The following is a 24,597-nucleotide window of genomic DNA, read 5'->3' as shown; positions in this document are numbered from 1 at the left end:
ATTTTAAATTGCTTTGGCAGTCGGATGTTAATTAAGCTGATTTAGTGGTAAAACTGAGATACAAAAGGGCAAAATTTGATTTATAAATGAGGTGGATAAGATGTTTGGCAGGTTTAAATTTTACTTTACAAGCACCTTAAAAAATGTGTTTCTTAATTTAAACACACCTAAAAATATTAACGCTTATTAGGGAAACTCGAATCATTAAAATCTCATAAGCCTTATGTTTTCCTTTTGAGGAAGCGCATGATCCGGTTTAATTACGAACTTTACAACTGGAAACTTTCGGGCAACTAACTTACCGGTTCATAAATAATTCAACAACGTGAAGTTTTAATTTTTTTTCTCTTTCCGTTAAAGTTTCTGCGCTTATTGCGTAAATAAATCCAAAAAAAAAAGTGAATACGGACAAAAGACCCGACGTTTCACGTTCATACAAATACGATGCATCCGAAATGAAAAATTTATTTTTCCAGAGTCATTCATGCAATATTAATGAGGGAGTTTTAGGTCTGTGATATGACAGACGTTTTCTCGAGGTTGAAACGTTGTGGGAAGTAGAGGATGGAGGGACTGGAGAGAGATTGTAAGTAATAGAGAAAGTAAACAATGAGAGAAACAAAAAAAGAGAATAATAGAAGCGAATGCTTGTATCGTTTAAATTTGGGAAGTATGCAGAGCTAGGAAAAAACAATAATACGAGGAAAAACGGTAAAATGAAGATGCTGAAAAATTAAAATAAAAGAGCAAATATTTGTGATGAAATATGGTTTTATGGTTATTACAAGAGCGAGGGCCTGTTTTCGCACAAAATTCGGACCTGTCGGACAAAAGTGCTTATAACTTTGGTTGTATTTGGGGTAGAATAACAATGTTTATCACTTTATAGTCTAGAAGTATGAGGCTACAACTTGATTATTTACAAATTTTCATATATTGTTTTGTTTTCGACTACGATGCCTTTTAAGTCAAAAAATGTTTTTTCTTCGATTTTGGTCAAGGGAATTCGATAAAGGTCGCAAGTATTTTTTTAACGTCCAAAGTTTTAGACATGTTGAATATTCTGGCTCCCCTGACGGTTTATGGGTATACATTTTTATGGGTATAATTTTTTCTTTCAGGAAATAATGACTCACAGAAGATATGTGCGCCTCATCGAAAACTAAAATTTTTATTAAATGTTTTTAAAAAAATGTTTTTTTAGGAGAAAAATAAAAAAAAAACTTAAAAAATTATTTTTTTTTGTGTAAGATTTTTCTGGTGCAAAATTTTTAAAAAAATTATTTGGATTAATTAAACCTCCATTCTTTCTGAATAAAATGGCGTATTATGTTTGACGCTATTATTTATGCACGGTGAGCACTTTTCAGTCAAAAATATCCTTTTTCACACTTTTTTTTACACAGTTTTATTAAATTAAAACTGGAAATATACCTGTAATAAGATGTTTCGCAATATGAACCGTACTTCTAAGTAAAACCGTTTTTGAGTCATGAATTTTTTAACATTTTTTGACTTTGGAAATTAATTGTGCGCACCCTGTGTGTGATAGGTGAACCAAAACCAATCGAGCAAATGCTCCATTCAATTTACTATAACATACTAAAATTTAATTTTTTGACCATTTTTACAAGTGCCCTAAAAGTATTTTTTTTCCAAAAAAGTCTCAAGCGCGAAAAATCGCTAAAAAATCAACCTGCACACTGATCAATTTCAAAGCAACCCATGGCCGCGTCTCATTGACAAAGAAAAAAGACGCTTTTTATAATCTAAATTTAACTACTAAAACCGATTGGAATCAGTCAAGAATTGATGTTAGTCTGTTCCTAAAGCTTTCTACTATTTTTCCATGTACATATCATAAGGTAAAAACCTTTTTTTATACTCTAAAACATCGTGTGAATATAGTCGATTTTGACGTCTACGCGCGATTTTATGCCGACTTTTACGGCGGTTTTGACAACATAACTCGTCTCGGACTTGGTTCCTAATTTCATTGATAAAATGGTATGGAAATATTCTAGAGACTCTGCACCAAGGTTCTGCAATAGTCATTGGCTTGCTTGATGGAACTATTTAGGTTAAATTTTGTGCTAATAGGAACTAGGAACCTTAGGTAAATTAAAAATCTAATTAGTTCTAGTCAAGTGTCAACAATAACGTTGTTATGGCCATAAACGAGGGCTTTATGGTTTTGAGATAATAAGGTTTTGGAGAGGTTATATTTCAGCATTAATTTGGCAATCAAAATTCCAATATAGAACGATTTTAGCATTAAAATTACCTATTCAGAGCCATATGGTCTTGAATCAATTGCCTAACTATTTGGCACTTTATACGGCCTATTTCGGAAAATATAGCATTTTTTAACACCTAAAGGACTTGCTAAAAGTCATATCGATAATAAGATAACTTTATGGGATAAGGTTTAACCAACTAGTCACAATAAAACACAGTTTGCGGATGGTCGCGACTATTAAATCCTACGTCATTTATTCTTAGAATACAGGGATGTCTTGGCACAAAATTGTAAGAAGTGGTAATTTTAAAAGAAAAGTGAAGCGAAATTTCCAACGAATTACAACTGGTCAGGTAAATATGACAAATAAAATATTGACAATTTTGGTAGATTATAACGTAAAAAAAATTTAGTTTACAATAGATACACCGGAAGAAGATAATTCTCGTAATTTAACTGATGGCGGTTTTGGCATTGAACCTGATCCTCTAGAATCAGATATTCACGATGCCAGTACCAGTGGCTTAACAGAAAAACTGGCTTCAGAACAACCAAGTTCATCAATGGATTGGAATGAAGATGATGAAATTGATGACTTTAAGAAATTTGATTTTAGTCTAGTTTTAAAAGATTGGGCACTGAAATATAACATTAGACACATTGCCATTAAAGATCTTTTAAAAATTTTAAATAAAAATAAAGAGGTCAAGTTTCCGAAGAACCCTAGAACTCTTTTAGCTACTCCATGTAAAATAAATTTACGGGATATTGAGGAAGGTCAATATTGGCATAATGGATTAACTAAGTGCTTGCAAGAAATATATCATAACATAGAAAAAAACCAAAATATTTTTTTTTAAATATGCTTAAGCTATCTCCATGCTTTCTAGTATCTTGTTCTTCTTGCTCTGTGTCCGTTTCCGCTTCCATCTTTTCTGCTTCCTCTGATGCCTCTTTGTACGCCTTGAACTGTCTTTTTACTATACAGGAGAATGATTTCCATTTATCTTTTGGAGCGGAGCTTTTATCCAATACGGCACCCATTTGTGACTTTGGAGGCCACCATAACGTTCCATCTTTCTCCCACCCGCTTGGGACTGCTCCAGTACCTAATCCACTTAATTCAATCTAAAACACTATTACAAAGACAAAAATGTAGTGTTAATACAAGGATTAAAGTAGGTATGATTGCTCACACAACCAAAAACATACCAAAATATGAAGTCCAATACTATACAATTTTTAAGTTTTAAATATTTAAAAATCTGCTTTTTATATGTATTATATTTTTGTATTTATTAAATTTACTAATAAAAAAATCCAAAATTTATAAAGAATATAAATCTAAACATAAATTACCTTTATTGTTGAAGCTTTTTTTTTTAACTTTAAAAAGTCAAAACCAATTAAAAAAGAGTAAAATTAAGTAAAAAATGTAATTTGTTATGACTAGTGTTGTGAACGTTCAGGACTTATTCGTGTCGTTTATCCTCAACAGCACGAATAAGCATGAATCCGAACGTTACTCACAAATTTAAACGATCCCATAGCGTTAGCGTTAATATTAAGTATAAACGGTCCTTTAGCAACAAGACATGGTAACACCAGATCGCTTCGCATTAGGTTGGTTGTCGTCGATTGTTGTCGGCAGCAAATAACATCTGACAGTGTTGATTTTCGGGGATTCAGATCGTAATAATTTATTGGAAATACATACAATCTTCCAATCATTATATTTCTTCAATTTTTTTATGATGCTAATATACTTTGAATTGAAATATGGGTATTAAGAGAAAAATGATTTGGTACTCATAACCTCTAAACTTGCAACAATCTATATTTATCTTTATCAAAATCGCTTTGCCTATCTTTGTTATATGAACTAAAATGAACTTACCTTTTTATGTACCTAAATACAGCCCTGTATGCAATTTGAACGATAAAAAAACACACTTTTATTTTCACAGTAACTGGAACCACCAAAACCAAACGCAAACTGAATTGCAATAAAGAAGACTGAAGAAATCCCGCGTAGTAATAAATAATGCCAATAGATCCTACTAAATGCCTAAAAGCCATTTATTGAAATTCGCCCAGACTTGGCCAGCTAATTGGGTATTAAAAGTGGCCTGTAAGTCCTGGAAGATGCTAGTTGGCCCTGTTTTAGCTTTTTTTAAAACCCACTGGCATTTTTTTATGCCTTTTGTCCTACGACATAGCTTTTGATACTTACTTAAATTATTATAGCAGCTTAAAAGCATACCCCGCTAGGCGTCCATTTTGAAGAAAAAATATAATTGTTCCATTTTTATAAGCTATTCAAATACAGGCAAAAATAATGTAATATGTAAACAATTTAGATAATATATAAAGACGCTCCAGTGTACATATTATCACTAATTTAAGTACATATTACCACTAATGCATCTCAGAAATAAAAATATATAAATTTTTTATTTTTTTATTGGCACTGAATAATGTTTAATTTGTAAGATATCAAAGGCGCGCGTGTTTTACAGTTAAATTACACCCAACTTTTTCAAGAAACTGTTGTGCGCAATGAAAATCGGTCATCTATTCCAGTATAATTTTTTTTTTCTAAAATAAAGTCATACTGAAAATATCGCCAGTGCTTTTTATTTTGGCGTTGTCTTATTTTTACCCTGACTGTATCATATTTAAAACTAAAAGGTCAGATTTTTATACTTTGGTATCTCTGAAATACCATATTTAAAACTAAATGGCAAAATTTTTATACTTCAATATGTATCTGAAATGCTAAAAGCCGGCGAACAGGCAAAACTATATAACCACCTAAAAGTCTAAAAGGACTTTGCTAAAGGGTTGTAAACAGGTAGGCGTAAAAGCTTTCAGGTTGTACACAGATTACTTTTAGGCATCTTCGGGCTCGATAAAGGTTATTTCTATTAGCTATATAGGTTCTGTGATATGCGATCTGGTTTCAAATTGGCCAGGGCCTATTGGCAACGACAACCTCTTTAGGGCTGGGCCTTTTTTTACTACAGGAGGTTATGCGGGCTAATAAATAACGTTGTTTGTGCTTAATGGCATAATCAATAATTTTTCTTAAACAGGTTCTAGGAGTTATTTATAACCTTTTTAGAACCTAAATTGTTACTTGGGCAGTGTGGTGACTTTAACTGGAATAAATTCAGTTAAAACTAATTAAATTTTATCTCGCAAAATTCCTGAGACCCGTCGATTTTTGTTTATTTTTTTTCACATTTCAAAATAGTTTTTGTATTTTTTCACCTACAGGGGGGGTCCAAATTAACCCAAGCTTTTTTTTTCAAATGGAAAGCCACTTTTTTTAAACTCTCATTGAAAAAAGCCCTTTTTCCTGATTAAATTGCCCTATTTACTTTTGTGATTATCTAAAGGAGAAATACGAAAAAAAAAATAAAAACCATTAAATTATTAAAAGATGCGTTTACCTTTACTGCCCCTATGAAAATACTAAAAACGAATAAATAAAGCTGGAACCAATATTTAGCTTGAATACAATAATTAACATATAAATAAGAAAATAATAAAAACAAGAAAAAAAATTGAAATTACAAATTGTAAAATTTCCATAAATCAATTAATAATTTAACTAAAAGCAGCATAAATCTATTTAGCACCTCTTAACGGCATATAAGCAATTTATTACTTCTCATCTAATTCATTTCCAAATGGACCCTTATCCCGCAATAACACACGATTTTGGAAATTACTTCAATTATTTCGAGTAATGTCGAGTTTAATGGGGACAATTAAAGATTATATAAACGGACCGTTAATGGGGTTGATGGAGTTTGTAGTTTTTATCTGAGATAATATTAGAAGTATGCGGTAACCTCGATTAGCTGAGAATTTGCCAAAAACTGTTTATTCTACCCTAAATTTGTCCTTGGGATTATGCATTATTAAATAACTAAATAATTGGACTAAAATTAAAGTGACATAAACACAATATTAAACGGGCGGTTACTAATTAACAAAACATTTAGCACGGATGCGGTAATTTAATTTTAAAGTTTCCCCTTTTAATATTAAAGTTATATATGTGTTTAATGAACACACGATTGTAACCGAAAACCCGAAATTTAATAAATATGCATATTAAAGCCGAGTAGTGTTTTGGATGACAATAAAACCGAAAAGTGTGTTTATTTTATAGAGTTTACTGCAAAATAATAAAGCGCGCTGATCATGCCCATTTAAATTATGCATCAATATATGATAACGCCGTAAGTTTTGTAATTACAGTTTATTTACATGCATAAAAAAGGGCTTATAATATGTACTTAACTAATGCGTTATAATTTAAAAAAAATACTCGTTTTAAGGCCGTAAGTTTTGTAATTAAAATTCACGCTAAATCTTAAACAAACTTCTGCATGACTGATCAAAGGTCTATTGATCGATGTTTAATAAGGGAAAACCGGCTGGAAAAATTGTAATTGTTTTACCTTCGTGTAGATGCCACGTCGCCTCGTTCTACCGCTAAAAGGAACTTTTTTTCGTCTAGAGTTAGTTGTGCGATTTCTTGGTGAGGTCTGATTACGTTTTCCTCCTCCATCATGCCATGGATGCTGTGTCTCTGGAAAAAAAAAATTGGGATTAGGAAACATTTTTACGTAAAATATATTTTTTATTTTTTAATATATTTGCTAAGTGAAGTGGGTGTTCCGTTTTAGCTCGTAGATTTTCAAACAAAGTGTTCCACTTCTGAACATAGGCCTCCCCGTGAGTTTTTCGTTCGTGTGGGTTTCATGCTCTCTCTAAGCTCCTCCCTGACGAGATGGAGGACATAAAAGACTGTGTAAACAACTTATACGCCTTAATTACCTGGATATAAAGGCAATCATCGGTGAGATTGAGCTCTCATAACATCTCACAGAATATAAAGCCTCCAACGTTTGACGGCCACACTTTTTTGGCCAATATATGGGATAATGAAGATCAAACAACTAGTTTGTTGATCAGCCTTAGAGTTGCTCCAGACACTATCAGCTTCTCATCAATGAGACATCAGCCATAGCTCTAGAGAGACGATTTGGCGACCAACATCGAAGTCAGCTATACCAATGCCAGGGAAACTTGACATGAGTTTGAGGCAGATATAAGACGCCTTATATCTAAGGCCTATCCAGGAGCCTCTGAGGAATTTCAAAAGGAACTTGCTGCCCAATATTTCGTACACGATAGTAGAAATCAAGAAATTCAACCACCACCAGATTTGAAAGCGCTGGAAAAAAAACCCTTAAAATTGAAGCTGCATGTAATGTTTCCATGAAAAGCATAAAGGTGACGCCAATAGTGATGGTCTACAAAGTCTGTGCACAGAGACCATCAAGGTTATAAGACAGGAATTAAAAGCACAAATCCAGCAGCCTCCTCGCCACCAAGGAATTCAGTGCTATCAATGTGGACGCATGAAACGTGACTGTCAATTATCCAGAGAACGCAGAACCTCTCGACCCAATTAGGAAAACTAAATACAGTAAGCACTAAGGGGCTAATGCTGGCTTGTGAAGATAAAGGACCAGGATTTACCCCCATCAGAAGCCTGAGAAAAACCTCACCATCAAAGGGGAAGTTAATGAAAGATCGGTTACCATTACGGTTGACACGGAAACAGCGCTGTCTCTAATAAGATCAAGGTGGGCTAAAGATTGAGCCGTTATCTCTGAGTACGGATTCTCAAGAGGGCAAATATTCATAGATTCGGTCGGAAAAATTTATTTTGTTCAATGCAAGTTAAGGCGCAACTGCTATAAAAGTGGTGGCAGCAGATTTTGTTAGAGAGGGTGATAATAGTGAGAAGATAATTTTTGGAAAATCGGAGGAATTCTGGGAGCCGCAATGGATTGATGCAAGCACAAGAAAATGCCTGTAAAAACCTTGTGGCAAAGTCACTGGTAACATCAGAAGGTGACATTTCCATAAAGATTGACAACATCTTCCCCAATAACCATAAGATAAGCAAAGGTCACTTGGTGGCTTTATACCAATTAGCAAGATCTGCGTCCAGATGTGAAGAAGATTGTGCGATTTCTTTAACGAATCTGAATAAAATGAATCTTCGCAAAGGCTTAGAAACATCATTCACTGAACGAATTGAGCAAGGCCAAACAGTTAATCAGGGACCACAGCGAGACGGTAAAGCTGGAAGAACTGGAGTAGTTAAGCATAATATGGATACTGGAAATGCTCAACATGTCAGCCATCTAGAAAACTACCTATTACCAAACACTAGGAGGTCAGAGTACCTTATAAAGAACAGGGGATTATCGAGGAGTAAAACAGGCCATGGTCTTCACCAGTCGTCTTAGTGACGAAAAAGGAGGGATCAACTAGATTTTAGGTGGACCATAGAAAACTTAATGGCTGTTATGAATAACACTTGAGTTGAAACTCCAAGTATGTACTCATGAGCATGAGCATGAAGATCTGGTTTGTTCTCCGTTTTATATGAATAAAAATAATTCGCTGAGAGGAGTATGTGCTCCGAATACATAAAGTAGATACTCGATATTTCCAAACAAGTCTGCACCTGAAAAAACACCAAATAAACAAGTGCCGCGTTTCGCATATTCGTGTATTAGTATAAATTCAAGTATCAGTGTGCAATGAGTGAAAGTGAAGAAGAAACTGAAGTCTGCGAATCCCAAATGGGATTTGTAAACATGCTACGTGATGTTCCCATACTTTTATCCAAGTCACAAACACCAGCTGTCCGAAAGTCAAAAAGCCAAGCAATAGAACTGATTAACAAATAGTGGAAGCTGAATTTCGGGTCACAAATAACGACAAGTCAAATGTACAAAAAAATTAATAATATGAAATCCAGACTCAAGAAAAAGACTGACATAAACAGGACTGGAAAAAAGAAAATTGTGCTGCAGGATTGGGAAAAGATTTTGTTGGAAATCATGGAAGGCAACACAAATCCAGTACTTGCAAAAGTTCCAGGTAAATTAATTAATATCTTCTTCATAAGTAACTTTATTTAAATTACCATATATATTAGTGAACCTATCTAAAGTTTGCTATTATTTATTATTTTGTGAAAATTGAATGATTTATAAAGTTATGTTGTTTATAATAATTAATTACTTATTGTTTAACATTTGATCAAGTATTTTAGACAGACATTTTTGTAGCTTAGAAACAAAAAAAAGTTACAATATTATTTAGGAAACTTTATCACTTGTCCATTTTTTAATATAGAAACTGTATGAATATTTACTTAATTTTTCATTTTAGGAGCATTATCCGTCGGCATACAACAAACAGAGACGAAAATCGGTCATGAAGATACAATCCCTAGGCAATCAACTTCTGCTTCTGAAACGAGTGCAGCAAATGATGATGCTATTAGTACAGTACAACATGCACCTAAAAAAAACAAACATAATAAAGGTAGTCCTCTCGAAGAATATGAAACAAACGTTACTAAACAACTCTCGAATAACGAACTACAAAGACTAGTTTTACTGAAACAACTGAGAGTTTTAGAAATGAAAGAGGAAAACTCAAGAGACAGCTAAACAGAGATGTTGATGAACAATCTAATTCAAGCAATAATAATATCATTCAAGCTGACAATGGACAAGCATATTTCAAATTATAATGTGTCAATACTTTTTAGAATCACTTACGAAATAAAGAATTCTAACATGTGACAAAAACATTTTTCTAAAGTGTTAATAATAAAAATGATAAATAAGTTCTTTCCACGCTTTACTTACTTCAAGCGAGAGCAAGAATGACATCTGCTAGCTCAGATCGCCTCCGTTGCCCGCTTCTTCTAATATTATTATTATCCAACTCCTCTTCTGCCGGATACGCAAGTGGGATATCTTCTAATGGGAGCTCCATAGGATCTAGCTCATCTTTTAAATATTTTGCTACATTGTGTAATATACAACAGCATATGACAAATTTTGGAACTTTTTCTATGGATACCCGCACTTTATATTGTAGCATCGGAAATCGTTGTTTTAGTTGACCAAAACATCTTTCAATTATTACACGTTCCTTTGTAAATAAATTATTATAAGCACGTTCTTGTGGTGTATTAGGATTTCTAAAAGGTACCATTAGCCACGGTGCTATACCATATCCTTCATCTCCTAAGAGTAGTGCTTGCGACCTATGAAAATCATTCCTCGCAATATTTGAAATTTCTGAATTGCTCCAAATCCGTGAATCGTGAACAGATCCTGGCCATGAAGCGTCTACACTTGTAAACCACTCATCTGAATTACATGTGGCTTGAACATTAATGCTGTGATATCCTTTGCGATTAATGTATTCATCGCTATGAATAGGTGGCTTTTTTATTTTTATGTGGGTACAGTCTATCACGCCCAATGCACAAGGAAAAGAATAATTTGATTGCCACTTTTGTTTCGCCTCTATTATGTCGGTAGCAGTGTGAGGAAATTTTATCCACAGACCACATTTTTCTATTAGCTTCTCAGTAACTTCCGTCACTACTTTTGAGACAGAACTTTGATGAACACCAACATCTTCTCCTACTTCTGATTGGAAACCCGGATCACCAACGTATCTCAAAAATATTTTCATTTTATCAATGTTATTTATAGCACCACCTCTTCTTTCTCCAGATTCTGTACCCAAAAAGTGATTTGATATCCACTCTATATGTTCTCTAGTAAATCGATATAACACTTTAAAATCACGATCACAGGTACGCCTTCTAGGTTTGTAATATTTTTTAGAACGCAAATTAAGAATGAACTCAGCCATAGTTTTGCCGTAGACAAACTGAAGTCTGCTATATATCAGACTCAAAAATTGTGGAGTACATTCTCCTTCCGAGGAGCATCAACAAATTTTTATTCATAGGAAAACTGAAAATGAACTCACAGCAAATTATACATAAGAGTACCTACTCAAGTGGAGCATCTGCTCCCTATTTTTATTCATATGACATGGAGTATTTGCTCCAAATTCATGAGTAGATACTAAATGCTCATTTTTATTCATACGACCCAATGACATCACCAAGAAAGACCTTCTTCCTATAATTGATAGTACGCTTTCGACTCTTGCCGGATCAAGCTGGTTTTCGACATTAAATCTAAAAAGTGGATAATGGCAACTCGACCTTCAGAAAAGAGACAAGGAGACAATTGCATTTTCTATGAGAACGTGCAAGATATGCCTTAATTGCTATTTACCTTCAGCCCTCGTAATGGAACAAACTTTTGATGCACACCTCAAAAATCTAAAAGCAATTTCTAACAAAATCCAGAATGCTTAGTTTAAATTGAACCCAAAGAAGTGTTGACTCTTTCCATAGAAAACGAATTTGCTTGGACATGTGATATCGTCAGAAGGAATACCAACTGAACCTAGACAAATTTAAAGCATATCGCAGCTATGGGCTCTGTACATACTTCCAAAGAGTTGTCAAATGATTTGCCATTACTGCTACGCCTTTGCATAGGTTGACAGAACATACATCCAGGTTTCAATGAAATACGGAGTGCCGTCTTGCTTTTCGAAGGCTAAAAGCTGCTCACAAGTCCAGTATGGCGAGTAACGTGTCATCGAGTATTTAAGCGAATGTTGTCAAAGCCAGAAAGAAATTATTGCGTCACGAGGAGAGAGCTTTTAGCCATTGTCGGTAGACCATTTCCACAAATAGCTATATGGACAAGAGTTTCTGATTAGAATAGATCGAGCAATTCTAAAATGGTTGCTGCAGATGAAACTACCAGAAGGATCAGTCGAAATATGGTTAGAGAAGTTGGAACAGTACAACTTCATCATTAAACATCAGGAAAAATATTCAGGAGACCTTGCCAGTCACAATACAAACATTGTGCCAAAGTAGAAGAACGGTAAGGTGTGGCATATATAAGAAGTCTTAAATTTGAGGTTAGTGAAGCATGAAGTACTGCTGAGTTAATGAAAGACTAATGCGAAGACCAATAATAATTCTTCAGGACAAGGAAAACGGCAGGCGACTGCGATGGATCGAGGTTTCGGATAGAGTCTTGACATTTAAGGCACTTGACGCACTAGTCGTCAAGGATGAGTTGCTGATGAGAGCGTGGGACACTTCCGATGGAAAAATTATTAAGAAACACGTTTACCAGGTCCTGGAGGAGATGCATAACGGAGCAAGTGGACCTTATTTGGGAGTAAATAAGACTGTGAAGATGTAAAATCATGGTGCCGGAAGTATTCGACATGTGCAGCTTGTCAAGGCCCTAGCACAAGATTCATGAATAAGATAAAGAAGTATAATGTAAGGCTGCCTTTTGAAAGAATCGCCAACGATATAGCCGATCCATATCCCGAGACTAACAAAAGAAATAAGTACATCTGATCGCAGGCCATCTGATCAAAGACGAAACTTCGAATACAAGCTGTTTTAGAATTTTTATTAACCACTTGGTACGAACAACAGCCTTACATCCGCAATCCGATGGCATGGTAGAAATATTCAACAAAAAAATCGCAGAACATCTTTCCAAGGTGATGAATGAACATCAAAAGGATTGGGATCTCTACTTGCCAATATTTTTGTTGACCTGCAGACTGAGTTAATAATGGTTGGTTTAAGAGAAATATCCACTATCGTTGGACTCATCAAAGTAATCAATATTTTCATCGAGAATGGCGCCTTTCCAAGAGAGGTTTCGCTGGGAATACTCGATATACAAGCAGTTTCTTTGCTTTTTTAACAAAATGTGAATTTGTTTCTTGGCTTATTGTTGATTCTAGTTTGCCCACAATAACATCTACAATTTAACCCATGTTAAAAATAATTCTACGCTCTTTTTATAAATGTGTTTTAATTATAACTAAAGCAACCTAGACTTAGGATGACTTAATATAAGTCGAAACGTCGACATTTAGGTAAACAGGTTTCTGTTTTATTTCTGACTCCACCCAACAACCCTCCGCAATAATAAATAAAATTGTCAAATAAAATAACAAAATTTTTTGAATCCATTGTTTTTTTTAAATTTTGCTTCTTTCGGGATTCCAAGCTAGATAACTAGAAAAGTTTTGCCTGAATTGCACTATTCAATTTTTATACAATAATTAATTCTTAACTCAGCTCAGTTTATTCCATATTTTTATCTCAAGTAGTTTTTGAGATACGTCAGTTTTTTTAGAGGTAAGATAGTTAGAGACGAACATCTCTTGAGCTGTCCACTGGATTCGATGCTGGATAATTAAATAAGTTTTACCGGGATTGATTTTCACTTTAAATAACTATTGTAAAGTATTTATTTATTAATTAAGCACAGCTTGTTTTACTTGTTTATCTTCAAGAATTTTCCAGATAGAAGAGTTTAAGTCAGTTAAAGACCAACATTGCTTTAACTCCAACTGAAGTTCTTTGCCTTGTAAAAGGGTATGATCAAGGTCTTTAGGCTGTCAAGTGATATCATCTTAAGTGAGGGCAAGAGAACCAATAATTGTAGTTACATGGTACTGCCCCCGTTAGTTCATCAATTGAAAACATTAATTTTTATTCGACCCAATATGCCCACTAGTAATACCTCGTCAAAAACAGAATGTTTCAATCTTTCTAATGCCAGGTTGATTGTAATATACAGGGTTTCATTAAAAATTATCGACTTTTTTGACCACGATTTAGAAGTCCTTTTAACCAGAAGTAATTGAATGTCAATTTTTTTTTATGGAAAATATCGCTCATAGTTAACTATACCAATAATGCCACCCTGGCTAATAAATTCATTAATGCCACCCCATATTGTCCTTGTAGTAAAAACCACTTTTGATTAAATAATATAAAAAAGCATTTCCCATTGACAGCATATAATTAAACCCCGATTAAACTGGCAGTAAATCAGAACTAAACCACTGAACCGAAAAATTACTTTTGCTAAATAAACATTAAAAAAAAATCGCGGGTTTAATTCGCGAAAAGTCAAGTATCGTGCATCGATTTTATATGAGATGCGACGGCAAAATCGAATGATTTAACTTTTAGTAAACGACGGTCGCGTATTTTCCTTAAAGGAAAGCCGGCAATAAAAACGGTCATATTTTAAACGGGGTGCAGCGAAAACAGAAAATGCCAAGGATAAATCTTTCAGTTCGTTATTGGGAAAAGGGATGTACGGAAGAAGATATGTGGAACGGAAGGTGTTTTCTTGAGACTATAGGGATTTCCTTTGTTAAATGGATCATCAAGGGTTCAAGAAGATTTATATGATACATACGAGCGAATTTTAGATGGACATAATGTCCTTATTATTACTAATCACAGAGATTATTTGAGCCACATCACACCTCGAAATGCAATGTAGATGCACAATGCACAATTATTGTTTAATAAATAAAATTATGTGTTTTTAATACGAGGAACGCAGTTGAAATTCCTACGTCATTTACACAACAAGGAAAGCAAACAAGTCGCATCTAATCTTTCATAAAAATGACGTAAAAGCCAACAAAAAGAAAATAGATAAACCGCTATAACAGTCATCCATCCCACGTTCTCGACAACGCTGACAGTAAGTGATAAATTAAAAAGGCTACTTTATACGTACAAAGATCCTATTACATCCCTACCACCCTCAGCCACCCTCTCTGTACAGTATGGGGCCAATTATACTTTTATTTGACGCCAATGGAGAGAGAGACAACAGAAGGGGAGCTCCCTTATGGATACGTGATACTTGGAGAGAGCCTTGAGTGCATCCAAAGGGGTTTATGATGGGTTTTTGTGTATATAATGCATAACTTTAATGGTTATGATTTATAATAATAATAATAATAATAATAAGTTGTTTATTTGCCACTGATTACATGATACTATTTAACGGAATTATTTAACATCTATTTACAAAAATGGCAAAAAGGAGGTTAAAAAACAATTTTAAAAAGATACAAGTGTAACCACCTGTGTAAAGTAAAAAGAAAAAATAAAATAATAAGTCCAAATTATTTATAAATATACTTATTAATAAAATAATACCATACTATATCTATTTTACTCATAACACAATTCTATACTATTCCACACATAAAGTCTAGTTCAGAGATCTATTTGAATCTTTGATGTGTCGCAGATGCCGCACTAACTAGTCCGTGCGTCTATGTCGTATTTATTGTAGCATGATATACATGTTTAAAAGGCAACATTTTATATAGTTTATCTATGAAATCATTTTAAATATACGTAAAACCCCATGTTTTACACTATTTTTTATTTTTCTTTCGAAAATTTTCATTTTTAGAAAGAAAATAATATCACAAGAAAATAATGTCAAAAAATTGACCGCGGACTAAAATCTTGGGATTTTACAAAATATTTTAAACACTTCCAGCACTCGCAGACTTCTCACTTCTTTTTTTGCCAGTCTATTAATCAAAGATAAAACATCTGCGTTCTGGCGATTCCTTCTTTAGGCTGTGCAAGTGATTGTGTATTAGGGTGGGTCGGTTCTCTAGGTTTTTTATGCCTGTAGTAAAAAAAGTTGCCAAATGGTCCATAATGAATACCAATTTTTTACTTTTTTTAATTTTTTTATTTTACCCCCCTGCCCGACCCCTAAAAGAAATTATTATTTTTTTATATTATTAAAGACTGTTGCTTCAAACAACTAAAAATAGCCTCAAACACACTCACAAACATTTTTATTCAATTTAAACAACGTTAAGCCTCCCCGTCAGGTAAATTTGTACGGAACAAAAATTTTGTGATGAGGCTAATACTAAACTCTTTGATATTTCAAAGTGCAAATGTACCGATTTTAACTTGTGTATTTGTGAGAAGTCATACAAAGCTCCAAAAATGGAACAAGCCTTCCTAAACGACCAGAGAACTACACGATTAATGTTTATAGGGTAAGTAGATGCCAAAACAAGTAAAATTATGCAGTAAAAACAAAAAAGAAAAAGCAGGGACCTCTCGCGTAATATTCCGGAGGACAAAAGTCAACAAAACATTTTGCGTAATGTATCAGAAAAAAAAGAAAAAAAAATTGAACAAGGCAATCTATCAGATATATCAGTGCAAAGCGAACCAGACTGTGATCCAGACTTCAAACCAGAGCCGTCAACTTCTACGGGCATAACCCTCGACTTTCCTGCATTAACAAAAGCAATAGATCGAGCTGGATTTTCAGGTAGAAAAGGAGCAATGATCGCCAATGCAGTTCTGGAAGATGTTGAATTGATATCCAAAACTGATCAATCTTATGTAATAGGCAAGTCCAAATTAAATCGACAAAGAAAAAGACAACGACTTGATTTACAAAAAAATATAATAATAGATGGTACTAGTCTTCAAGCTTTCTATTTTGATGAACGCAAAGATAGAACTCTTCACATTAAAAAACAGGGTGAATCGTCATCTAGGAAAATCATTATCGAAGAACATAAAGTGTTATTAAAGGAACCAGGTAGCGACTATATAGGACACCTAACACCTGAAAACGGTACTGCAAAGACCATAGCTTCAACGATTCTAAAATATTTAACCGAAAATGAAGTATTAGTTAGCGAGTTAGTTGCGGTTGGCTGCGATGGTACTGTCATTAACACTGGGCCTCACGGTGGTGTAATACATTTGTTGGAATTACATCTTAAACGACCTTTGCAATGGCTAATATGTCAACTATATGCAAACGAGTTGCCATTGCGACATTTGGTTCGACATATGGACGGAAATACCACAGGACCATTATGCCTGAGGTAAATTTAAAAGAATTAAGTAGCGATCAAAAATATTTATACGAGATTTGCACTGGCATATTTACTGAAAACTGTCCATCTAATTTAGCGAATAAATCTCCTGACAAGTTATTTCACGCAAGATGGCTAACAACAGCAAATCGTATCTTGCGGGCTTACATTGCGGTAAGAAATCCCCCGCCTAAATTGAAAGTGTTGACAGAATATATTCTGCAAGTATATGTGCAGATTTGGTTTCGAGTAAAAACTGTACCATTGTGCACATTTGGAGCTCTTCACCTTTGGCAGTTAATTCAATATTCAAGATATTTAAGTGAAGAACTTAAAGCTGTAGTTCTGTGTTGTAGATCCTGTAATTCAACGAAATGGCTTTTATGGCCATCCTGAAAATATTATACTAACGATGATCTTTGACTCACGTCGTCATATAAGAGAATTAGGATACAGAAAAATATTATGTTGCAGTTCAAATGAGAAAAAAATTCCTGTAAATTTGAATAGCACGATAAGAAAATTTGAAATTCCCAAGTTTAATTTTGAAGCGGAATCATATATTGATTTAATAAATTGGCAAGAGTGCAAACTAACAGAGCCACCAATGACGAAGCATCTGTCTGATGAAGAAATTGAAGAATTTATTAAAACTAGCAGCTATCCAGAGGGAGATTTATGGAAGTTACCCTGCCATACGCAGGCCGTTGAAAGGTGTGTCAAATTAGTGACAGAGGCATCGTCGGCCGTATGTGGGTTTACTAACAAAGATGGTTGGATACGTACAACGATAGCATCTAGAAGCCAGATGCCGAAGTTTAATACCAAATCAGACTATGAAGTAGGAAATTAGAAATTCCTCATATGGTTGGGTGGATGGGTGGGCAGGGATGGAACTCGATGGGAGCCACCTCCCCATGGTGAGTTCTGGGTTATTTTGTATCTGTTTATATACAAAATAGGCGAAGAGCTGCTCGTAAGTGGAAAAGTTGAAAAATGCTTGACTTTTTTAGGTTTAAGAGCTGGCGGGGGGCCTAAATATGTCTACAATTTAATAATTTTTTTTTGCGAAATTAGAGGACTATATTACATTATTTTATAGCACAGGCAAATTATTTTCTTTTTATTTTTTTTTGTATTTTTGGGGGGGTAGCGGGGGGTGCAAACGCTGATGATTTTTTTTTTAATTTGCACGAGATTATTTTACCCAATAGCAAGTTTTTAAATCACAGGTCTGTCAAAATTAAAGAAAAAGTATAAAAACGACCCACCCTATTGTGTATCGCGCTCTATCCCACTGATTTTGAGGATTACGGGGCCGTATCCAGATGCATTTTTTGGGCTGTTTTTGCATTACTTTCGTCTAAATTTTTTGCAATGTTTACTGTAAGTGTTTTTTTTTTGTGTTTATGGATTTGTTATGGTATTATACCTAAAGACCTTAAAATGTTTCGACCCTGGGAAAATGGTAATCCTATGGTTGGAACCTTTGGTGTGATACTCAAATTACGAAACAGTTTAACTACTAACCAAAATTCTTTATTTTTAATCTCCACAAGTGTTTCGCTAACGTATAATACAAAAAAAGGAAATATATAAAATTTGAAGACAAACCAAAAGATTTTACCATTTTGTGTCAAAAAATAAATCTTTAATGCCTCAATCCAGAGAATAATTAATGGGCCTAAGTAATTTGTACCACCTATTCTCTCATCACTTATAATATAAACACGCCACTGATGACGCTAAAATCTAAACTTATTAAATTAAAATTTTTGGTTAAACTGATTTTACGTAATTAAATCTTATTTTTAAATTAAATATTATCTTGCTATCAACTATCTTGAATTTGTAACTTTATAAAACTAAACACAAAAAAAATCCCGAATAATAAAATTTTAAATACAAATAAATTTTAAGCCGGACCTGTGCAACTTTTCACGCTTGAGTGGCTGAGACTGAGGTCAGACGTCTAACAAAATAGTACGTGGGCGAATATTACTTTATACCCCTTTCCACACAAAATTTTTCGGTTTAAATATGCATGCCTTGTGACAATACAAGCAACACCGGCACACGGACTATTGGCGGCACATCAAAGATTCTAATAGATCTCTGAACTGGACTTTAGGTAGCGCGCGAATTGGAAGTGAGCCAGTCTTCAGTAGTAAGGGTTCTTGAAGCAGAAAAATGTCATCCCTATAAATTAACAATTCTCCAGGAACTCGATGAGGAGGATGCAGATAGAAGAATTGAATTTTGTGAACAATTTATGGAATTAATGCAGACTAATAATCTTATTACAGAAAACATTCTCTTTTCCGATAAGTTTACATTTATGCTGAACGGAGAAGTAAATCGTCAAAATTGCCGTTATTGAGCACAAAAAAATCCATGTTGGATGAGGCAAAGCCACACTTAACAACCAGAAAAAGTAAATGTTTGGGCAAGTTATAGGCCCAATTTTCTTCGAAGAAAATTTAAATGGGGCAAAGTAGTTACAGTTTTTACAAGAAGAACTAATTCGAAATCTAGCTGTTCTATTCCCTGATCCAATAGAAGCTGATATGCCGAACATTTGGTTTCATCAAGATGGTGCGCCTCCCCATTTTGCAAGACCTGTTCGAAACTATCTGAATACTATTTTTCCAGGCAGATGGATTGCCAGGAGAGGATCTTTTGAACGGCCACCAAGATTGCCCGATTCGACTCCGCTGGATTTTTTCCCTATGGAGATATTAGAAATCCAAAGTTTATGTTACCAAACCGGCAAATATTGAGGAGTTGAAAACTAGAATAAGGCAAGAGTGTCTAAACATTTCTCCAGAATACATAAGAAAAGTTCAAAATGAATTTGTAGTACGTTTAGGACATTACCAAATAGTAAATGGTTTACATTTTAAATACTTACTCAAGTTTTTCAATAAGTATTCAAAATGTAATGTGTTTATTATTCTTCCCTTGTCGAGATTTTGACTTGAAACCGCGTCTTTAACCATGGTTTGTCACTTGCTGTAGTGCATATTTCAGCGCTATAATCCTAATCCTCTTCTTGATATATCTGGTCTTCTATATTAAGTAGGTTGTTAAAGTATTTTTTCCCGATCTGCTTGGTAGTGATAAGTCCACCCTCATTATTAGGCATTGTAGAGGTTCTTGGGCGAAATCTTTCTTTTACATGTTTGTAGAATTTACTTGTGTTCCCATGTGTTTTATCATTTCATGTAGTGGTTCATTTTGCCATTCTCTTTTCCTTTGTCTCCTTTTTGAGATTTTTTCGATTTTGTAATATCTTAATTCCTGCTTCAGACTTTGTCCAATTTAGTCAGTTATAATCTGTATAGAACCAAGTCTTTTGTTTTGTATTCTGTTTCTTATCAAGAAATACTTTCTTAGATTTTTGAATTATGTTCCTTACTCTCTTCCAAGCATCATCTACTCCTAGGTTTTGTATATGTATTTCTCTGCATGCCTTTTTGTTGGTATTAATCCTTAACATTTAGTTGTTTTAGCTTTTCGATGTTCCACTGTACTTATTTCTTGTGATATAAAATGAAAAATAATGAAACATTAAAAAAATCTATATGATCTGTATACTAGTTAACTGAATCGTGTCTCAGTGGCAATTATTGGCCTCATAGTTTGACTAAGAAGGATGTCATAAATTTAAGAAAGGATAACTCCAACAATATCTTAATTATAGAAAAAAAGGCAACAAAACAGCGCAAATACGCCGTCATGAAACACGCGAGGGCCAAATTTATTATCATACATTAAAAACGATGGTATGCGTGCAATGGAGCCGAAGTTACCCAACCAAATGGGACTCGGCATACGTAACTCTCATGTGGAAATTTATATTTCCATAGGGAGGGACGCGTAAACCTCCATTTAGAAAAGTCATTAAATTAAAATGGATGAAAGTAAACATCTAATTAATTTGAATGGCCGAATGCCAGCGGAACGTATTAATTCCCGTCTTTGTTGTTTGTTTTTTTTCATTATTAAGGGGTGTCATGGTGATTCGTTGGTAAATTTAATTTATTAATAATTTTTTTATTAACCTAAAAGTGACGGTTTCCGGGATAAATAATGGGGCTAGTGTTATCCATTTAAGTTATGCATTTCATTACCAAAACTATTGACTCTGATGGTGATTTTTAATAATATCAATTGCTCTTAAAACAAATGAAAATAAAAATTCCCACGAATATGATTTAAGTCTTCAAATTTACAAAAGGAATAAAATAAACCTGTATTCTATTATTAATAACGGGCAGGTTATGCATCTATCAAGCAAAAATCCACACGTTTTGTGATGTAGATGGTAGATTGTCATCGCCCTTAATGCCTACATTTAAATTTCTTTTAGTCAAATCTATTTACTGATAAAGTCTATTGCGTTTCAATACCAAAATCATTATATCAATTGTACTGGAGAACTTTCATTTGGCGCTTTCTTAGTACAATTTCCTAAAATTTTTAGGCGTTGAGCGATTACCACCAAGTAATAATTGTGAAAATCATTTGGTACGAAGAAAACTGTTCCATATCCGTTGTTTATTTACATTACACCGCATAGCGGTATTATTATTTGTTACTTTTTTTTGCCGGCTCGAAACCGACGACATTTACGGAATTGATTGTATCTCAGGTCAGTCGAAAATATACTCTCGTAAATTAAGGTTGTGTAATTGTGTATTATTTCAAATTAAATACATACACATCATTGGCGCAGTCGATCTTACGGACCTAAATTGTTAAAAGTAGTCGGTGAAAAAGTGTGTGATTGGGCAGCCCGTGTGAAAAATTTAGTGAGTAATTGCGGATTTGAGGCTACAATAACTCTCAGTACGCTAATGAGAGATATTTTTGCGATTGGTATTAATGACGTGCGTTTTTCCGGTCGCTTGTTTGAAGAAAATGCCATCAGTAGGGACTGTACGTTTCAGTTTATGGAAAAAATTGCTTTGGCAAAGGAGTCTGCGGTCGCTGATCATGAAAAGCGCGCATCCGAGGAGTCTCAGGCCCCGATTAAAACAGAACTAGAGGAAATATATTATAACCAAAATCCAGGTACCTCTCGTCAAAATCGGGGTAAGTCAAAATCTAAATATACTTTTAAAAGAGACCACCAAGAATAAGGGGCTCTACCAAAATGTTCGGTGTGTGGGCGTGCAAATAACGTTTTTTCTAACTGTGCTCTTTCGTAGCTGTTTCTGTCACAAATGTGGAATCAAAGGCCATTTGGCACCTATGTGCAAGAAGGTATCTGCTCATAATTTTTTGCAAGAAAACCTTTTGCAAGACTCATCTGATGAGAATGACGAGATGTGCTTTAACATTAAGAGTAATTCTTCATCATATTATAATAAGTTGCGTTATAATTCTGAAGGTAACGAAAGGCCTATAATTATTAAGCTATTAATTGACGGTTTACAGTTTGATTTTGAAATTGATTCTGGATTTGCTCATGCGGCTATTTCTGAAAATTTTTATAAACATTATTTTACAAAATATGATTTGATTTGTAATGATCTGTCTCTTAAAGATTATGGGGGTGTCTCATTTAACCCCTTAGGTTATGTTAACCTAAATATTATCTATGACGACAACAATTACATTTTAAAAACATATGTCATTAAAAATGGAGGACCTCCATTAATAGGTCGTAACGGCTTAAAAATGTTTACATATTTTACATAAACATTGGTTTGTGTAAAATAGATAGTAACAATAGTAATAGGTTGTTATACGTAAATTCGGAGACGAAGCTTCAATATTTATTAAAACATTTTGGTCAAATTTTTGATGGTACTCTGGGCACTTTCAACAAGTTTAAAGTAACCCTTAAGTTAAAGGAAAATGCTATTCCGCGATTTTTTAAACCACGTCCTGTTCCAATCGCGCTTAAGCCAAAAATTGACGAAGAATTAGATCGTTTAATTAAAAACAAGGTATTAATTCCGACAGAATTTTCTAAATGGGCCACCCCTATTGTTCCCATATTGAAGAAAAATGGTGGTCTAAGAATTTGTGCAGATTTTAAGGTAACCTTGAATCCACAACTGGAATTTCAACAGTTTCCGCTTCCGCGAATAGAATATTTATTTAGTTGGCTGTAAGGGGGTTGAAAATTTTCAAAAATCGATTTGTCGGAGGCATACCAGCAAATTCTTCTGGATGAAAATTCTACAGAGTTGGTGACAATCTCTACACATAGAGGTTTATTTTCTTATCAGAGGCTACCCTTTGGCATTCATTGTGCACCCTCCATATTTCAAGTTATTATGGAACAATTATTTAACGGGATACCGGGCGTTATAGCGTTTCTTGATGATATTCTAATAACGGGAAAAAGGACCTTGAACATTTAGAGAGGTTAGAACGGGTTTTTACAAAATTAAGTGAATGCGGCCTTAAAGTAAAAAAAAAACAAATGCAGCTTTATGCAAGACTCTTTGACGTACATAGGCCGTCGAATTGATAAATTTGGGCTACATAAAACCCAAGAAAGAGTAGAAGCCGTCATTAAAACTAAAAATCCTTCAAATATTACAGAACTGAAATCATTTTTAGGGGGGGGTAAATTATTATGTTAAATTTTTGCCAAATCCATTAACAATACTCTTCCCCTTATATAATTTGTTAAAAAAAAAACGTTCCTTGGGAATGGTGTACAGAATGTCAAAATAGTTTTTCTAAAGTCAAGGAAATGTTAATTTTTCCATCGGTTCTGTCTCATTTTGATCCCAAAATACCCATTAAACTCTTAGTGGATGCTAGCAGTGTAGGGCTTGGAGCGATTATTAGTCATTTTTATCCAGACGGTTCTGAGAGGCCAATCGCTTTTGCTTCCAGATTATTATAGTGGGCGTATATTTTATCATCATTTAATTTTGAAATTAAATACGTCAACACAAAAAAGAATTACTCGGATTTTTTATCTCGACTAGGAACTAGTGTTGAAAATATTCACTATTATTATAATAGTAGTTCCATTGTGTTTTCATCAAGTGACAATGATAAAGTGTCATATTTAAATTATATTCAACATTTCGATTTTCCAGTAAATTTTTTGAAAATTAAAGAGCAAACTGGTAAAGATCCAATCCTTAGCAAAGTTTTTTTTATGTTAAAAATGGCTGGCCTAAACCTTGTCCTTCTGTAGACCTTTTTTATAAGAAAAAACGAAGTATCTATTGAACACGGTTGTTTAATGTGGCGGTATCGTTTAATTGTACCTTCAAGTTTTCAAACGAGTATTTTGAAAGAGCTACACTTAACCCACATTGGCATTGTCAAAATGAAGGCTTTAGCTTGCTCATACGTATGGTTGCCAAAAATCGACGAGGTATCGAAAATATTGCTCGGCGATGTAAAATTTGTTCAATGTATGCGGATAATTCACCTAAACCTTCTTTGATAATGTGGGATTGCCCTAAAAATGCCTGGACTCGTTTGCATGTAGATTTTTTTGGCCCATTGTTTAATAAAACATTTTTAGTTGTTGAAGACGCCACATCCAAATGGTTGCAATGTTTTATTGTGCAAAATATGTCTTCTTCTAAAACAATACAAATTCTAAGAAAGTTATTTTCTCAGTTTGAATTGCCCAAAGAAATAGCTACAGATAATGC

At 34.0% G+C, this 24,597-nt stretch overlaps 1 protein-coding gene across 3 annotated transcripts in view; it reads right to left on the bottom strand.

Annotated features, from left to right (window-relative positions):
- The window catches only part of LOC126738661 (transient receptor potential-gamma protein), a 298,445-nt gene that overhangs the window by 121,474 nt on the left and 152,374 nt on the right, over positions 1–24,597 (bottom strand). For all 3 annotated transcript variants that reach the window (XM_050444089.1, XM_050444091.1, XM_050444090.1), the window contains exon 4: positions 6,715–6,845. In XM_050444089.1, coding sequence (XP_050300046.1) covers positions 6,715–6,845 — 131 coding nt within the window. The remainder of the gene's footprint in view (positions 1–6,714; positions 6,846–24,597) is intronic.

The sequence above is a fragment of the Anthonomus grandis genome, chromosome 7, assembly GCF_022605725.1.
Source record: "Anthonomus grandis grandis chromosome 7, icAntGran1.3, whole genome shotgun sequence".
In the NCBI taxonomy this organism is placed as follows: domain Eukaryota; kingdom Metazoa; phylum Arthropoda; class Insecta; order Coleoptera; family Curculionidae; genus Anthonomus; species Anthonomus grandis.
The sequence above is the reverse complement of the archived record's forward strand: the minus strand, read 5'-3'. Positions and strand labels throughout refer to the sequence as shown.